General features: G+C 42.8%; 1 protein-coding gene across 1 annotated transcript in view; it reads left to right on the top strand.

The window, feature by feature from the left end:
- Window positions 1–6,945: 6,945 nt before the first annotated feature.
- Window positions 6,946–15,684, top strand: part of ANXA13 (annexin A13) — a 25,519-nt gene continuing 16,780 nt past the window's right edge. Inside the window, exon 1 of the mRNA XM_010151487.1 lies at window positions 6,946–7,004. Coding sequence (XP_010149789.1) covers window positions 6,990–7,004 — 15 coding nt within the window. The 5' untranslated portion in view covers window positions 6,946–6,989. The remainder of the gene's footprint in view (window positions 7,005–15,684) is intronic.

Raw genomic sequence — 15,684 nt, 5'->3', positions numbered from 1 at the left:
CCTGCAGGCCTTGCCGGCGCTGTACTTACACGCGTAAGGACGCGGTAAGGCCTTAGGACGCGGGAGCTTCTGCCTCGAAAAGATCATCCCTCGCGTCGGCTGCTTCCCCCTTACACCAGCACAACCGTCCGGGGTCTGACGCAGACTGGGAACAGATCCAAGTTCAAAATACCTCACCGGCTTCATTAGTGTTCCTTGGGTTCCTAGGGCAGTTTGCCATCCAGTGACAAATGCGAGTGCCCAGAGCAGGGGCAGGTACAGGAGCAGCAATAAGCATTTCACAACAAGGTATGAGTGAGATCATTCCCTTTAGCAGTGGCCCTGGGCTACACCGAGTGTGTGTGGCCTTTATAGTGTGGGGATTGGAAGCTTGCAGACCTGAATACCAACCTGCCCTACTCATAGAATCATAGACTGGTTTGGGTTGGAAGGGACCTTAAAAGACCATCTAGTTCCAACCCCCCTGCCATGGGCAGGGACACCTTCCACTAGACCAGGTTGCTCAAAGCCTCATCCAGCCTGGCCTTGAACTCTTCCAGGGATGGGGCATCCACAGCTTCTCTGGGCAACCTGTTCCAGTGCCTCACCCCCCTCTCCATGAAGAATTTCTCCCTGATATCTAATCTAAACCTCCCTGTGTTCAATTTAAACCCGTTACTCCTTGTCCTGTCGCTACAGGCCCTTGTAAAAAGTCCCCCCTCCAGCTTCCTTGTAGCCCCTTCAGGTACTGGAAGGCTGCAATAAGGTCTCCCCAGAGCCTTCTCTTCTCCAGGCCGAACAAGCCCAATTCTCGCAGCCTGTCCCCATAGCAGAGGGGCTCCAGCCCTACGTACAGGGTCTCAAGCAAGTGGAATGCTGTCATCAAGGAAACTGCTTCAAGTAAAACAGCAGCAGGTACCCCTTCTTGTCTTAGGATCTAGGGTTGTGTGAGTCATTTAAAGTCGTACCAGTGTCAGAAACATGCAGAAGAGTTTTCTTATTGCTTAAGTGTCAAGGACTTACAGACAGGGAGAAGGCTGTGTTTTTAACATTACACAGCATTTTAGTGAATGATTTGATACACAAATAGAATAAACAAAGCAAGTGAGACCCTGATCACTTGTACCATTTATTTTGAAGGCTGTTTTCCTGCACACTCAATAATAACCTTGGAGCAGTGATGACAGAGAAATAGGACCAATGGCAACAGAAAGAAACAGTGCTCTGTTATCTTTGAGTAGGTCCACAGAGAACTAGAGACCCAGTTCTTTGGCATCTTTAGTATCTTCAGAATCCCAGTTCTGCATAACTGCAGAGACAAAGCCTCAGCCTGCGGACATGCCCCATGGTGCTGACATGCAGACTTTGCTGCAGCTGAGGAGATGGTGAGCAGCTCACAATCTCCAGAGTCTCAGATAAGGCTTCCCTGCTCATATCATCGGCAGGATTCTGATCAGGAACACAGTCACAGCCTGCCCATCTGACCTCATCCTTAATTCTTTAACCCCAGTTGTCAGAGTTCTTGTGAGCCTTTCTTTGTCGCACCCTACGATAGTTTATAAATAAACTATGAAAATACATTCATAAGAAACCCTTTTTTGCCTTGCCCGTTGCCACATAAACCAGCTGGTACGGGTCTTTGGCTGGTACTGTCTATTTGCTTTTGATATCAGTAATTGGACACACCTCTCAATAGGGCAGGGCAATTTTTTTTCTTGGATGGTTCTGAGGTAAATTATCTAGCCAGCACCCGAAGTATACTTTTAATAAGACACAGATATGAGAATCCACAAGCTAAAAAGGCAAGTGCTCAGAATACCACTAATGTATGCAGTATTCCTATTCCATTATATTCCTATCAGCTGCCTCAGACTTTTCAGTGATAGCACTGTCAAAAGGGAAGGTAAAACAAGAAAATTAAAAAAATATTGGTGGGGCGTTGATCTTCAGAGAGGCAGAGTGACTGAGCAGAGCTGTGGTTAGATGCCAATAGAGGAAGTACTTGATTTTTAACAGGATTTTAATTTATTACCAGAAAGGGTACCATACAAAAAAATTGCTCTGTGTTTATTAATGAGTTTGAGAATTTTCAGACAACTGATTCAAATCCACTTTCTAAATGAAGGACATAAATAAAACACTGAACTCCTGCACCTTCAACTGAAGTCATTGAACTCTGAAGTTATAATCATAATTGTTTAAATAATATATGTAAAACACAGTGAGCACTGTAATCAGGCCACTGATCCTTTTTCTAAACCTTAGGATATCATTAAAACCACATCCACTCCCTCCCAGCTCTGCTCCTCAGGATGGATTATGTACAGGTAGGATATTGCCTAGTTTACAATTTCTTCAGCTGGCACTAAAGGCAGTTGCAGCAAGGAACGGATTTATCCTGGAACGTGGGCACTATGTGTAGCCTTCCCCAGTCGTTAGCGACTTGCCCTGACTTGCATTAGCGCTCGCAGATAATCAGCCCTAGCTCAGAGATTGCTACCCCTAGTTCAACACTCGGTAGTCCTGCACCACTGACTATATACAGTTAATGTGCATTGATTTTATTTTGTTTTCCCATTCAGGTTGGTACATGTGACTACTTACTTAAATGCATTCATTTATGGCAGGAATAATCTTCCTTTGGGAGGACAAGTGAAATAGGATTGAACACTTCAGCCTGGTGTGCATCATCCATTAGCTGCTCTCCTTCCACATTGTATAATAAAGCTCCACTTACCGTTCTTTATCCCTTCTGAGATATTTTTAGACCATCTTCTTTTTGCCTTTGATGTCTCTTGCTGTTCTTAACTCCTTCTCTTTTTCTGAAATGATTCCCATATTCTTGTTTTCTGTATCTACCTACAGCCTCAGTTATGGTACACTGGTTTTTTGGAGCTTCATTTTCTTAAAGAGTACTTGTTGAAGACATACTGCTACACAATTTTCTTACTATGCTTCCTATCTTTCCTTCATAGAGAGAAAATTTGTCTCTTGGGTTTTAATACATTCCTTTCCAGTTATTCTCAGCAGCCTTCATTCTTGAGATCACCTTCTCAAAAGACATTACCTTTCAGTTCACTGACCTTTCAAGTCTTCTTTTTTCCTTATTCCAAGCTCTTGGTGCTTTTCCCTTGCAATAAATTAAATCCATGTGTCATTACTACTTTCAAACAAACTACCTTCCCATTCTGGATTTTCAACTGTTTCCTCCTTGTTTAAAATTAGAAGTAGCAGCTTGGCTTCTTCTAGTGTCTTCCTCTGTTTCCTGAGACAGAAGTTGATTCCAGTGTGCTCAACAAGTGTCTAGTGGGGGCCTGCCAGTTTGCTTTTTCCACTGACAGGTAGCTGAGACTTGTCTGTACAGTAAAATATAATGCTCTGAAAGACCAAGCTGGGCAGAATCAGTGCAGCTATGCTCTGAATCGAGAAGTTGTAATGAGATCTCTGTTTCTCATTCTTTATAGTTCTGGCTGGCCTGATCAGCTCTGCGTCACCTTCACCAATGTGGGAAGAATATCTGCTCCCCAAGATGACTCTCATTTGTTTCAGGAGTGATTTGTGCAGTATTCTCGATCAGTTTATTCAAATTGACAACTCTTGATCAGATCTCAAGACCAAATAGTTCCCAGATAATTATTTCATCAGAAATAATGGAGTTTGCATATCCAGGAATGGGACAGTGACTTCCTTCAAGGACACTGACTTCTCACTGGAGACAAATTCATTGTAAATGGCTGGTTGTAGCTGAATTTGTTGGTGGGCTGAATTGGTTATTTAGGACTTCCACTCCAGTTTTCAACCCCTTAAATTCCTCTTCAAAGTGAACATTTGAAAGCTGGAGTCTTTCCTGGAGCTTATCCATGTTAGTGAATGTCTTGGTAAACCTGTCTGAAAGTCTTTTGGTCCTTGGCAGTGCCTGATCAGTCTCTGGCCAACCCACTGTCCTTTTTGTTTGGTCTGGATAAATCTCCACATACTATTCTGAATTCTTGTGGTTGTCTTTACTCTCCGCAAATTCTCTGTATCACACAGGTTCACCAAGGATCAGCAGAATTGAACAGGAATGCCAGGCACTGCTACCACTGTAAGAGCTGTTTCACAGTTCATACCAATGCTGCAGTCAAGGTTGGTGGAGGCATTAATTCTGTTGACTCTGATGTAATCCACACACCGTGTTTCTTTGTCACACAGTAATCCAGGTGCCTGTCTCTCCAGAGAAAGTTCTGCCTCTTCTTGCAGACAGACAAAACACCATCCCACTGCCCCACCATGTGGGCATGCTGCTACCACAGACATCCTCTGCACAAAGCGCAAAACTCAGCCTCACTTAGTTCTTACCTGCTACCACCTTGGTCTTTCATTATTTCACTTCAATGACCACGACAACTAGACTGAAGATTTTAATTGTCTCTTCCATTTAGCCTCAGTTAAGGCCCATCAGCTTTAACCAATTTTGTGGTTACCTTTAGAGCAAAGAGTCGGTTGGTGGTCACCAGCAATAATCTCCAGAGTAGCAGTGTTGTCAATCAAGAGTTATGCACTGCAGTGTGTGATGTTTCTTACCTGGGATAATATTTCATCTCTTTTTCACCTTTCTGAATTCTTCCCACTCTACCTTTCAGAGCAGAACATTCATAAGCTCCTCGTCCTCTGCATCCGGCCTGCTTGATCTTGCCATGGCATACCCATCCCTCAGTTTTCCATCCTGCTGGCAAAAGAAGGAATAAATAGGTGAAGGCAGACTCCATTCACTAGATACCAAGAGAGGCCCCTATCACATTGCCTGAGGTATGTTACCCACAGGAGTATGGTCCTCAGGTCTTCTGCAAGGAGTCAGTCCCTGTTATTTACAAAGCTGAAAAGTACCATACGATCCTTAATTTTTGTTCATTATAGAAATTTTTAAATTACCAGTACATAAACCAAGTCAACCAAATTGATCAGTGGGAGTAGCACATAGTTTTCCTACTGATACCCTATTTGCATGTTTAGCTACACCATTTGCATGCACAGTATGACTCAATCTGTTGTTTGTTTTAAATCCTTAATGAGTTGAGCCTTCTGGGCTGCTGGATTTCACTCACAACCAGTAAAAGTAGTAGGATTACCAGTCTGTATTTGAGCTTATGAGTGCCCTCTGGCCTGACAGATTCCAGAGAAACCCTGCAGTTGCTTTCTTTCCAACTTTAGTATTTCCTTTAATGTCAATTGGGACGGCTTTATTCCCAAAAATATTATGAAAGAAGTGCGTAGTTCCCAGCTCATGAAGATGCCTCTGAGACAGTATGTTACCACAAAGCATTGAATTCTGGATAAAATTCTTCACAGTCACATTTGATCTTTACATTGCATGTGTTCAAACACCATAATCAAAGCTCATTATTTAAGTGTGTTTGAGTGGTAGTGAGGTCTTTGCTGGAAAGTACTGGCTGTCACACCATTTAAAACCTGTTAGAATTTTTACCACACTTTCAGTAGCGCAGTGATTTTCTTTTGCTTGCTGTTTAGATAATCATAGATATTTTTGTTTTCCCCTGAACTGCTATAAATTTAAATATACTTGTTTTCTTCTATTCTTTTTCTCCGGATGTTCTACCTGAGGTCTGAAGCAGGACCTTGGCTGGCTGCCAGGTGCCCACCATGCTGCTCTTTAACTCCCCCTCCTCAAAAGTACAGGGGGAGAAAATAAGACAAAAAAGCTCATGAGTTGAGATAAAGGCAGGGAGATTGTTCACCAGTAACTGTCATGGGCAAAACAGGTTTGACTTAGGGAAATTAATTTACTTTATTGCCAAATAAAAATAGAGCAGGATATTAAGAAAGACAAAACTGAAAACACCTTCCTCCTCCTCTTCTTCCCAGGCTCAACTTCACTCCTTCATTCCCATCTTTTCTACCTCCTCACCCCAAGCAGCGCTGGGAGATGGGGAATGGGGGTTGCAGTCAGTCCATAATACTTTGTCTCTGCTGTTCCTTCCTCCTCGTGTTCTTCCCCCTGCTCCAGCATGGATCTCCCACAGGGTCACAGGCCCTGCCAGAAAACTGGCTCCTGCATGGGCTTCTCTCCATGGGACACTATTCCTGCCAGAAGCCTGCTCCAGCATGGGCTCTCCCTGGGCTGCAGCTTCCCTCAGGGCACATCCACCTGCTCTGGTGTGGGATCCTCCATGGGCTGTAGTGTGGGTCTCTGCTCCACCGTGGACCTCCATGGCTGCAAGACAACAACCTGCTTCCCCACAATCTTCTCCACAGGCTGCAGGAGAATCTCTTCTCTGGAGCCTGGAGCACCTCCTCCCCCTCCTTCCTCACTGACCTTGATGGCTGCAGGGCTGTTTCTCTCACATTTTTCTCATTCCTCTCTCGCAGCTGCTGTGCAGTATTTTTTACCCTCTCTTAAATATCACAAAGGCACTGCCAGCATCACCGATGGGGCTCAGCTTTGTCCAGCAGTGGGTCCATTTTGGAGTCAGCTGGCAGTGGCTGGAGTCAGCTGGCACAACCCCTAGTCTTTTCTCACAGAGACCAGCCCTACAATCCCCCCACTACCAAAACCTTGACATGTAAACCCAATAAAAGCAGTGGGATTCTGTTTGAAATATTATGTAGGAGCTGAGAGTCCTCAATGACATATTAAATAACACTAAATCCCATACAAACTCTTCATAGTTGGAAAGCTCATGTAATTTTAAATCATTGTAATAACAATTAGATACATGAGTATGTATAACCTCAAGGATTATATTGTGAATACCTCATTTTCCTTGGAGAAACCAGTCAGCTCCATGACCCCACAGGATAAGATGTTAGATAGTAGGGATGATAAAGCCACCATGTAATGGTGAATATGCCCCACCTTGATGTGACTAGAATTGAAATAATGCCAGAAGTTACTGATTTACCCAGGGTTGGGTAGGATTTAGCTGCTCTAGTAGAAGTTGGCTATTCCATCTGAATGCTTCTTTTATTGAAGAGCAGAACAGTCGCAGTTTCCACACTCAGGCTAAGAAAAAATGGGCAGTTCACATGTAAGTAGTTATTTAATTTGGATTGTCAAGAATGCAGCAATTTCCTGGTTTTATTTTTGTCCATTTTCACTTTAAATTACATTAATACAGCTGAAAATGAAGATTTAACCTCAAAATCTAATTTAAGTGTGGGTGGGAAACTTTTGTGTAGCTGGCAACATCACTTAATTGCTGTATATGAATAATGAAACTGTTGCTGTAACGGACAGGTTCTGAGTGTTTTAATGCTCATTGTGGCTTTGTTAAAAAGGGCAGCACTTCAATTTTGAGAAAAAGAGCTTATGTGTAGGATGTCATGGGAAAACTAATTTTAGTTAGTTTAGCAAATTTGTCTTGCAACATTCTGAACACTAAAATTATTCCCTAAAGATGTATGAAAAACTTCCTGTTCAAAGGCCAACACTTTCAAAATTTGGCTAAGTTTATCACTGAATAGCAGGGACAGGAGTAACCTCAAAGTTACAAGATGGTCACAAAAGGACCTGATTAAAATTCAGGTGTCAGGATTTACTACATCCAACTACTGTATGAGTTTTGACTGAGAGTATTAGCTAACATTTCCATATTTAATAATAAATATCTAAACCTGAATATAGATATTTAACTTCAAAACGACCTGATCATCAGAAGTCTGTATGGTAGCTGCAAATGATCGGTGCTTCTGAAAGTTAAGTCTGCTGAAGATTCCAGGGGATTTTCGCTCCAATTTTAAAATTAACGAATAAAAGGCAGTATTTATTCAGCAGCCCATTTTCTTGAGTGCTGAAAACCTGCAGTTTTACAGTATGTATCAATAGAAGGCAGCCTGTTTGCTGATAGGGGCTAACAGTACTTTAGTTTCTCTAAGATTTATATTATTTTATTACGCGACAGTTTTTTTAATTCAGATTCACCAAGGCCTTGGGAGATGCTGAGCATCTTCTGCCTTTGGACCAGCTCTCACAGAGATTTTCTTAGCCAGACTGAGCAAGAGAGCCTGCACCATTTGCACAAAGCTGCTAAGCGAAGGGGTTTTTGTCTCCCTCTGAAGGGGTGGATGGACCCATCTCCACACCATCATTTTGTGGCCTGGCTGCTTGCGTGAGAGGAAAGAAGCGAGTGGTTCAGCAACCTACCTTTGCACAGGGAAGGCGGCCAACATGGCATGTGTCCACATAAGCAGATGTCACAGGGTTGTTGACAGGCATCTCCTGAGGGTCCCTGGAGAGCCTTTCACTGGACACTACCCTGAATCCTAGAATCACAGAATGGTTTGGGTTGGAAGGGACCTTAAAGATCATCTAGTTCCAACCCCCCTGCCATGGGCAGGGACACCTTCCACTAGACCAGGTTGCTTAAAGCCTCAACCAGCCTGGCCTTGAACACTTCCAGGGATGGGGCAGCCACAACATCTCTGGGCAACCTGAATGCAGTGTAGAGCAAGCATATTCAGTTTAGGTTTAAACCAGCCGGCTGAGGTCTATCTATGGCAAGAGAGCTCACAGCACTGCATCTCAGGCAGGTTTAGCAGTTGTATGAGCTCTGTGCCCAACTGGGTAGCCTGGGTGTAGGTGCAGTACACTGGAGTTGGGCAGTAGGCTTCAGTGGGAAGAGGTGTGAGCCCATATTGGAAAAGAATCCCATGACTCACCTGGGAATTGCATTATTCTGTGTTTGTCTCCAGGAAATTACAGGTAATCTTGGAGAAATGCCTGTATCTGTATCAGAGAAGAACTGCTGGAACAGCCTGAAAATATTAAGTTCTTAACAGAGCTTTTCAGCTGTAGTTTGTTGTTTTTCCTTATCTCGTGTTTTGCAACCATAGGTTCACGAGTGTCTTATGTATTGTGTTTTTTAAACCTCCAGAGCAAGTCTTACAGACTCACAGAGGATATACGGAAACCAACCATAGGGACTACCAGTTTGTCAGCAGATGAGCCAGTAAGCACTTTATTTATGAAGGACAAAAGGGTGGTGTTGCAGCACATGCTGCTGCGGTTTATGGTGGCTTTGGGAAGCATGGGAGTTCACAAAGGCAACTCCTCTGTCATGGTCAAGACTGGCACTGGAAAGCTGGGTAAAACTGGGTTGTTTCATTCTGTTGAGTACGGCATCTTTCCAAACTTTTGTCTGCTTTGAAATTTCAGAAGTGAAATTTTTTTGAATAGCCCAAATTCTGCTGGGAGAAATGTCAAATTAATCATCTGTGTCAAGTGAGGTATTTTATTTGGTTAAATGGATTTAGGTGTTAAAACTTCTTTTAAAAATGTCATTATTAAATTAACTTTTCACTGAGAGCTAAGCATTGTTCAAGGAAAAGGTTCCATTACATGGATGTTAAAATGGAACTTTTCAGCTATATCAAAATGTCTCATTTTAAAATTAAGCTTTAATCAAAATTAATATCTTCCTGTTAATTTGAACAACAGAAACAAATTTTACTGAGAAAAATGCTTTCAACAAAAAATTCCCAACGAACTCGAAGCTGTACCTTTCTCTAGAAACTAAGCTCTTGATGAAGAGCTGCACCTGATGCAATATTGCAGCTCCAAATCTGCGTATTTCAAGATGCTTTTTGCTCTCTGAGCTCAGTCTGGTCCCCTTTTCTACAATCAAACTCAGTTTTTGACTGCACATCTTTGGAGATTTAGAGTGTCTGTTTGCAGTCTTGCATCAGACTTACCTGTACTTCTGCTGTCTTGAGAATTACCACAAGTGGAATCAATCCACTTGAATATCTGGGTAGCTGCTCTGCTGTAAGCAAGGTGCTTTGGGGACTTTCTGGGAATAGCAGCAATGAGTTTGATGATCTGATATTTGAAAAATCTGATGGCTTTTGACTTCTGTGAAATTGTGTAATTGTTTTTTAACCTATCTGTCAAGAATCCAAGGAGAGTCTTTATGCATTATTCTGTTGTGATGTTTGTGACTTGAATTTAACGGGAGGGGGAAGGGGGGTGAGTTCTTTGGTTTTAACTTAAACCATTTTTTGAGATTCTCTGGAACGCCCTTGAATTTCATCTTATTGTAAAGCAGCCCAAACCCTCTGCCAGAGAGGACTCTGTAATGTAAGAAGGGAGTGGCAGGCTGTCATGGGCCAGATGGTTTGAGAACTTGAAGGTAAAAAAATAGGTGTAACCTGGAGAACATGCCTGTCTGCCCGAGCAGTCGTCTTGGGGATGAGCTCACAAACACCACAAGGGCCTCTGTGTTGCCTATGGACATTTCTGTCCTTGTAGAAATGTTTCCTTAGTACAAGTATAACTTACCACAGCGTGATTTTATTATCTCATCACAGAGCTCAACAACTGCTATTTGTTGCTTCCCTGGCAGATCAATATTCAGTGACAGTCAATTCTTGTTCAGTCCCCGGCCATAAGCCCACAGTCAGCAGAAGGCAGAAATACCTTCTTGTTCACCCACCCAACACTGGGGGAGAGATATGGCAGATTCTTTTCATTTCCATGGTCCCCTTTTATCCGGGATGTTTGCTGTTCCTTTTAGGTCTGAGGCTGTCCTGTGAGTGCAGCTGCAGTAGGTGTTAACAAGCGTCTACCCATGAAAAAATTACGGTGCATTTGTGGAAAAAAAGGACCATCTGAAGTATCGAAGGGTCATTACCTTTATGTTTTAGATATTGTAAACAGGTCAAACAATTCTGTTTTACAAAAACATAAAAAATTCCAAAATATCTGGACTCTAACGCTCTGTTTTGTATACAACATTTTTAGTCTATTCTACCCAGTTCTGTTGTTAACATCTGGAAAAATTACTCTGCCTTTATTGTTAACTGTGACTACTGCCTAAAGCAACGTACTGATTACTGCTGCTCTGGGTGACTCAGTTATCTGACCTGGGAGTATCTTGAGACTTCCTCTACCCTGTGAGGTGAAAAGGAGTTAGACACAGAAACCTGCAAGCTCAGTAGACACAGTGGGTTTGTCAGACAGTAAACATGCAAAGTCTGCATAGTAACAGCCCTTCTGTGTGTCTGTGAATATATAGATGGTGTTTAGATAATGCATCTTTTAGAGAAATGTTTTAAAACCAATGAAGGAGCCAAGGGGAGAAGCGTGTAATCTTGGGGCTTCCCCGATGGGGTGCAACATCCTTCCAGTTCTCCTTTTAAATAATTCAGCTTTAGAATACATGAAAGAGTCAGCATGATGTTCCCAAAGATTGTATCCATGTATTTCAGCCCTGCATAGGCATATTTAGTTCATGTTAGCTTTTGTGCTTGCATACACAAAAATTTACTTCAGTTCCATCAATGTTAACTTACTAAAACTCATCACAAGTCTTAGTTGAGGTAATGAGTGTAAAATGTTCAGTAAGACATAAGAACAGTTGAGCTATCTCTGTATCAGTATGCAAGTCAAAGATTTGGTATCTCCGCTGAAAAAGAGTCAGAATATGCCAGTTTCCAATTATTTTAGTTATCATTATGCCTAATGGCCCAGCATACCATGTGTTTTCCAACCAGGCATTATGGTCAATAAAATAGAAGTAGACAAGTCCACCCTAGCAAAACAGAGAATTATTCGAGACTTGGAATTCTAGGTTTGTCCTAGGTGAACAAAGCCATTTGTTTGCCATTTTATTGTGGCTTCCATTTGCCAGGGAAGTATTAAGAGGAAGTCATGTGAGGTATGACTTGTGACTTAGCACTCATGGTGTCTCTGGAGATATCTAGCATCTCTTCCTGCCTCAGCTTCCACACCAGGGCAGTTGGGTCCCTGTCAGCCCTGTGTCACCTCTGCCAGCCCCACATGGTGCTTTGGCACACAGAATCATAGAATAAATCACAGACTGGTTTGGGTTGGAAGGGACCTTAAAGATCATCTAGTTCCAACCCCCTGCCATGGGCAGGGACACCTTCCACTAGACCAGGTTGCTCCAAGCCTCATCCAGCCTGGCCTTGAACACTTCCAGGGATGGGGCATCCACAGCTTCTCTGGGCATCCTGTTCCAGTGCCTCACCACCCTCTCCGTGAAGAACTTCTTCCTGATATCCAATATAAATCTTAAAGGTGCCTGTATTTAAGCAGATGAATCGAACCTTTTAGAAATAAAATCTGCCGTTTTCAACTTTGGCATTCCCACTGCATGGAATATAATCTCCATTTAGAAGTTCCACCAGCCATAAGAGGCCTTGGGCACATTAAAACCAGACAATGTAAAATCCAGCCATAAGGCAACTCCCTCCAAACATTTTTTTCTCTTCAATGTGTACTTCTCCATCGTGGTGGTGAGTATGAATAAATTGAGAGTATAAAAAATTAGCCATAAGCTATCATGAGATGAGGTATTAACAGATACCGAGAAACAGAAAGAACAGTGTAGGAGAGAGATGGTTTTAATTTTGTAGTTTAAGTAACTGTCAGAGCAATTAGCTTTACTGTTGCCACTTGTTTGTAATAGGAAAAAGTAAATGTGGCTACTTTTATTCAGATCTTATGGTCACTGTAGTTTTAGTCTCAGACATAGAAAATAAAATTATTTGTACCTCTCAGTTCAGAAAGAGGCACTGAGTCATTGCAAAGGCTGTTGAGTGATGAAATCTAGTCTACATGACTTATATTTTATCATCTATTCTAGAATTCATATGGAAATTATTTTGTTCCTGATAGCAACAAACTGTCAGCAACAAGCTAACCTGACAGTGTGTGTTGCTGTTGTACAGCTGTTAGACCTAAAACAGCCCTAAGGATTTGGGAGAGTGACAGCCTGCCTGGCAGATGGCGGATGGCATTCGGAGATGCCGATACCATTCTCTGAGCAGTCAAGGATGCAGATAGCAATTTTCCAGTTACATATTGTGGTTGACTGAGAAAATTGCTCAAACAATCAAAAATGACAGGTACGTTTTACAAAACAGCAGAGAAAGAAACCTTGCAGTCAAAAGGACACACATAGCCCTTAAGGTAGCACTTGCCAAGTGACATACATCAAAAAGGTGTTTAATCAACCCCTCCTTTTTATTACCCTAGCACAAACCCTGCTGCTTGCTGATACTGCCTCACTGCCAGCGTGACGCCGCTGTTCGCTCCTGGTTTGGTTTGAAGTGTTAGTGCCCATCTACTCCGACCTGTGTGCTAAAAGCCTTTACATTTCTCATAAATTCCTACCTGTGTCATTGAGCACATTTATTTGTATTTCACTGAAGACAAGCTTGCCAAAGAACATCTTTCTTTGATGCAAGGATGGTGAGATGGTGAACTCACCATCCTTTAGTGACTAGGTATCTTCACCCATGAACAGCCTTTCCCAGTTAGGTGACACCTCACCTTCCTTAGCAATAATTGTGTCTTTTGCTTCTCCAGTACATTAAAGAGCTCTAATATTTGGAAGTTTTTCTCATGGAAGTACCTACGAAATTAAATGAGCTTTATCTGCTTTTCTACCCTTTCTCTTTGATGGTCTGGAGTTCTCTGGCCAAGTCACACTTTATCCCCCAGGAATATTTGCAGCCCTCTGCCAGACTGGCAGGCACGGCTGGGAGCAGAGCTGTGCCCCTCTGCCCCAGGGCCCTCACACATCCCACAGCAAAGCCAGAGGCTCCCGGCAGAGGGGCGATCCTCTGCCTGCGGCTCCGAGAGCTCTCCCACCCACAGCTATGAGATGGGTGCTACGTGCCTCCAGGATCTTTGCCATGGCTGGGGGACGTACGTCACTTGTCAGGCAGGTTGGATGGTACCGCTGAAACGGCTTTTTTTCCTCCCTGTTGGTGTTCATTCCACTCTCAACGGCATTTTAACTGACACAAGCAGGCAGATATATTTTCTATTAGAAATACGTAGGTTTAAAATAAGGTGGCGATTATAAAAGAGTATGTACCTTATGTAGGGTAGAAGGCTGTGACTGTGTTACGCTCATACCTTCTGCTATTATCCAAAAATTGATCCAGTTCAATGGGGCCTAAGGTAGCATTAAATATTGAAAAAAATATTTATGACTTGAAGTGCCTGTTCTAGTAAATCAGACTATTGATGAAGTGCAAACATAGCATTGTGTTTTAGTCTGTCTTTGGAGGTAGATCAGAATCAAAGTACAGCAGCCTACTCCCATGTTTGTTCTTGTCTTTTATTCTTAACACACGGAAATGCTGGAAAATGAGTGATGAGATTTGGGCTGTTTGTCACGAAGACTGTCCCTTTGCGTGGGAGTTCATGGTTTGTTCTGCTAACAGGATGTTATCCTGACAACGTGTAATGTACTAGAAGACTAAAACCACAAGATCTAAGAAAACATGCCCCCTTTTTTTTTTTTTCCTATCCAGCACTGTTTGTCTAGTTAGCCTTGGATTCCAGTTGCATGATAGCTCATTAAAGGCTTCTGCCAGGATAAATAATTAATCTTGAGTATATCTGTGTTGATAAAAAATTAATCGTGTAGGTGCTGATTTGCCAAAAGCTGTCTTCCATGATCGTAATATATTAGATGCAATTTAACTAATGAGATGAACACCCTAGTCCTGCTGTTTATTATGCTAACAAGGTGGCTAGGTGGTGTGGGACATTTCTTGGTCAACAGAGAAAATAAATTTTCCTCTCCACATGAAAGAGAAATACAGCAAATCATAGACTTGGAAGGCACCTTGAGATGTCAGCTCACTTATCCATTGCCTACAGCTGGATCAGCTCTGCCCAAACCAGTCCGGACAGCTCTAGCAGTGCTGAGCTGGAGGAGAACTGGTTCATTGGTTGGAGACGAGGCTCTCTGGAGATCTTTGAACTGGTGACTGTACACGGTGAGAACTGAGGAACCTCAACAGGTTCCACAGGATCCTATCTGTGGTGGGTTTTCAATTGGTTTGGCTTCTCCACTTTCATTCCTGTTCCTAAGCTTTGACACATTATGGATTGTTTGGGGCTTGGCTTCCTAAAGAAACAGGATGTGTGACACTGCAGTGTGTATATACCCGTTACCCTAGTTAAAATACTTGAACCCACTGGACAATTTTTAGATTAATTTACTAGCAAGGTGTTAGTCTCGAAAGTATTAGGTGCCTGTTTCTTGAAAGTCTTGAGAATAGGGAGACTGTGTTCGATATCCTCTGAACAAAAGACTGAGGCATGAGCTCAACCCTTGTAAAACACCAGAAAATCCACACTGTGATGGCCCATTATGCCTCTACCCATCACAGGAATTGTTTCAGCTGCAGTAGGCAGTATGGGCACCAAAGTCAGCCAGGCAGGATATGTAAACCTGTGGGAAACCTGTGGTGGGATTCTGTTGCCCACCTCCAGTGACCACTGGCGATGCCCTCTGGAATGTGAGACATCCACACCAGGATGAGAGATGCAGGTACCACAGGAAGCCACACATTTCTGACAGGCAGCAGTCAGCTTACCCTGGGGCATCTCTAACGGCTCCAGATACCTATGTTTAAACAACTGAATACTGCCCTAAATTTTATTCCAGACCCCGCTCAAGAGCAGGAGTCAGTGCTGTGAAGAGCATGGCCTGTCTGCCCTTTCTCCATGCCGCCATTTTGAGATTCCTTTTTTATTTCTGTTAAGCCAAAGAAAAATTAAAGCAGCAACCAAAGAGAAACTTGAAATTAGACATCCACTTAAGAAAGCACATAAAATGGACCTGTCAAAAATGAAGACTGGGGTAGGCACTCAACATGCCTGGATCAATCAGCCCTTCTTAGAGCTCTGCACGTAGCTATCAGACCTGCATCCCGACTGCTGTG

Source organism: Eurypyga helias, unplaced genomic scaffold (genome assembly GCF_000690775.1).
Source record: "Eurypyga helias isolate BGI_N326 unplaced genomic scaffold, ASM69077v1 scaffold17535, whole genome shotgun sequence".
Classification (NCBI taxonomy): domain Eukaryota; kingdom Metazoa; phylum Chordata; class Aves; order Eurypygiformes; family Eurypygidae; genus Eurypyga; species Eurypyga helias.
The sequence above is the reverse complement of the archived record's forward strand: the minus strand, read 5'-3'. Positions and strand labels throughout refer to the sequence as shown.